The sequence below is a fragment of the Lagenorhynchus albirostris genome, chromosome 8 (genome assembly GCF_949774975.1).
Source record: "Lagenorhynchus albirostris chromosome 8, mLagAlb1.1, whole genome shotgun sequence".
NCBI classification, from domain to species: Eukaryota; Metazoa; Chordata; class Mammalia; order Artiodactyla; family Delphinidae; genus Lagenorhynchus; species Lagenorhynchus albirostris.
Genome location: NC_083102.1, coordinates 34583533 through 34586032, shown reverse-complemented (window position 1 = coordinate 34586032; position 2500 = coordinate 34583533). Strand labels below are relative to the sequence as shown.

Here is a 2500-nt window from a genome sequence, read left to right as displayed (position 1 = left end):
CCTTGCTGCAGGTTTTCCTCTTGAGAAGCAGCTCACCAGCCCTGCATATTAATGAGAGATTGCGGTTTCTATTAACAAGATAAAAAAGCAGGTCTTCTCTTGCTTCGGGGGTAAAGGGATGAAAAAATTTGATTATTTATATATAATATTTTTCCACCAGGTGCTACCTGTGAACCCTCATAGCTTTTCTTAGATCACAGTGACCTTTCTAATATATTCTGGGGTTGGAGGGGTAATAAACTTCAGCATATAAGTTGGTTAATTTTCTATAATTAAATTGCTCTGGCTGGTATATTCATGATAAAATTTTAATTATATAATGTATGTACACACACAAACATATAAATACATGCTTGAAAATAGTTACTGGCATCCTGTTAATGAAGACGCTTTAGCTCCAGTTATTTTCTGAAATTTGTTAGTATTTGTTTCAACCAACACCACAATCGAATTCATAGGGAGAGTTAAAAAAAAAAAAAAAAGAATTAAAAGCTGTTCGGCTCAGTCTGAAATATTTAGAAGTAACAGATATTAAAGGAATTGCTAGGAAAAACTGAAAGGGAAAAAGGATTTCTGTTTGACACTTGTTTAATATTCCTTTACCGTCGCTCTCTGATTATGGTGTTAGAACAAATACTAACAAAACATTTCATTCTGAAAGAATGCGGAGAACGGATGTTTTACCTAAACAGCACAGCATGTGGGAGTCCATGCTCATATTACTCTGAATCCCTACCTGCACAATTCTTCTGTGACATATCATGTCTCCAACCAGCTCATGCGATCAATCAGATGCAGTTTTTAAGAGACAGTGCTGTGTTTTCTTCCCTTCTTTCAGTTGGCCTCCTCGTCACAAGGTTGGTCAAGTTTTTTGTTTTTTTTTTAATTTGATTGAAGTATAGTTGATTGATAATGTTGTGTTAATTTCTGCTGTACAGCAAAGTGACTCAGTTATACATATATATATATATATGTATTCTTTTTCATATTCTTTTCCATTATGGTTTATCACAGGACACTGACTATAGTTCCCTGTGCTATACAGTAGGACCTTGTTGTTCATCCATTCTGTATTTGCATCTGCTAAATCCCAACCTCCCAGTCCTTCCTTCCCCCAACCCAAGGTTGGTCAAGTTTTGTTTCTTGGTCCCTTAGTAAAACTTTGGTGCCTCTACGTGTTTTTCAGACATTCAATTCATGTCAAGGAAGAGCCAGTGATTGCCGAGGATGAAGACTGCCCAATGTCCTTAGTGACAACAGCTAATCACAGTCCAGAACTAGAAGATGACAGAGAGATTGAAGAAGAGCCTTTATCTGAAGATCTGGAATGAGAACTGACTTGTGAAACCTCAGCGTGAAGGGACATATCACTGACCTTCATAACCACTCCACAACCATGAATATTTGACAAATTTTTACTGTGACTATTTATTAAGCATGGATAAAGGAGACAGCCCTAAAGGAACTTATGAAGCCAGCCCTTTGGGATTCAGTACCAACAGGCAAATTGCTTGTTTTCTTCTCTCTCTCTTTTTTTTTTTTTTTAGAAAAAAAAGACAAAAACTGATTTTCTTGAAAAAAAAAAAAAGACTGTTCTTTCTATAATGGCTTTGCCCATTTAAAAAATGTGGCTCTTAAGGGTTCATGAAATGACTGAATATGAGGATACACGTCCTGTAGAAAGCAAACGCGCCTCATATACTGCCAAAAATAGTGTTAGTTTCATTAATGTGAATTTTCCAGCATTCAGTAGTTGTAATGTTAGAAACAATTGCTGGTCAAGTTCAACTTGTTGCTATTGTTTTTAATTTGCACAGGAGTAGTATCAGAAATTAGTGTCACTGCTTGTATCTAGCTGAATTTTAAACAACAGAACATTAGTTTTTTATGTTGGTGCCACCAACTGTAAATGACATAAGTTAGTTATTACAAAACACAGTAATTAGACTGTTGCAACCATCTAAAACCTTAGGCTTCCAGTCTGTGCTGTTAGTGTTAAGATGTAAAGTGCAATCCTAAGCTAACATTATCTGTGCAAGCACCATAGAAACATTTGCATATCTGCATAGATCTTACAACTGTACTCTTTACCTCCTTGTGATAAAGCTTTGTCTACCTGCAAACACAGTCAAAGGCTACAGCTGCAAACCAAAGCCAACTCTAACCATGGCCAAGAGCTCAAGGACAGAAGCAGCCACATGCTTTGGTCAGCCTTCTGTAACTTCAATTAGTACAAAGGAACCTTTTCCATGAACTACCTGCTGTTTTCTGATGACCTCTGGGATCTTTTCATTTAGCCCTAAAGCAAGAATCAAATATGACAAAAACCACAACTAAAAACCTAATTTAGACACAGAGTAATCTTCTGAGGCCAAAAGTCCATCTAAATGCAATGAAGATTTGCTTTCATTAAAGACAGAGGTGAGGACAAAATCTGCAGTGGAAGTTATGATATGCTAGAAAGCAACAAATGTGGATCACTGACCAAAACGATTATGTA

General features: G+C 36.5%; 1 protein-coding gene across 1 annotated transcript in view; it reads left to right on the top strand.

Moving 5' to 3' along the window:
- Nucleotides 1-2500, top strand: part of FOXP2 (forkhead box P2) — a 524445-nt gene that overhangs the window by 519265 nt on the left and 2680 nt on the right. The window contains exon 19 of the mRNA XM_060156819.1: nucleotides 1187-2500. This exon is cut by the window's right edge and continues 2680 nt beyond it. Coding sequence (XP_060012802.1) covers nucleotides 1187-1331 — 145 coding nt within the window. The 3' untranslated portion in view covers nucleotides 1332-2500. The remainder of the gene's footprint in view (nucleotides 1-1186) is intronic.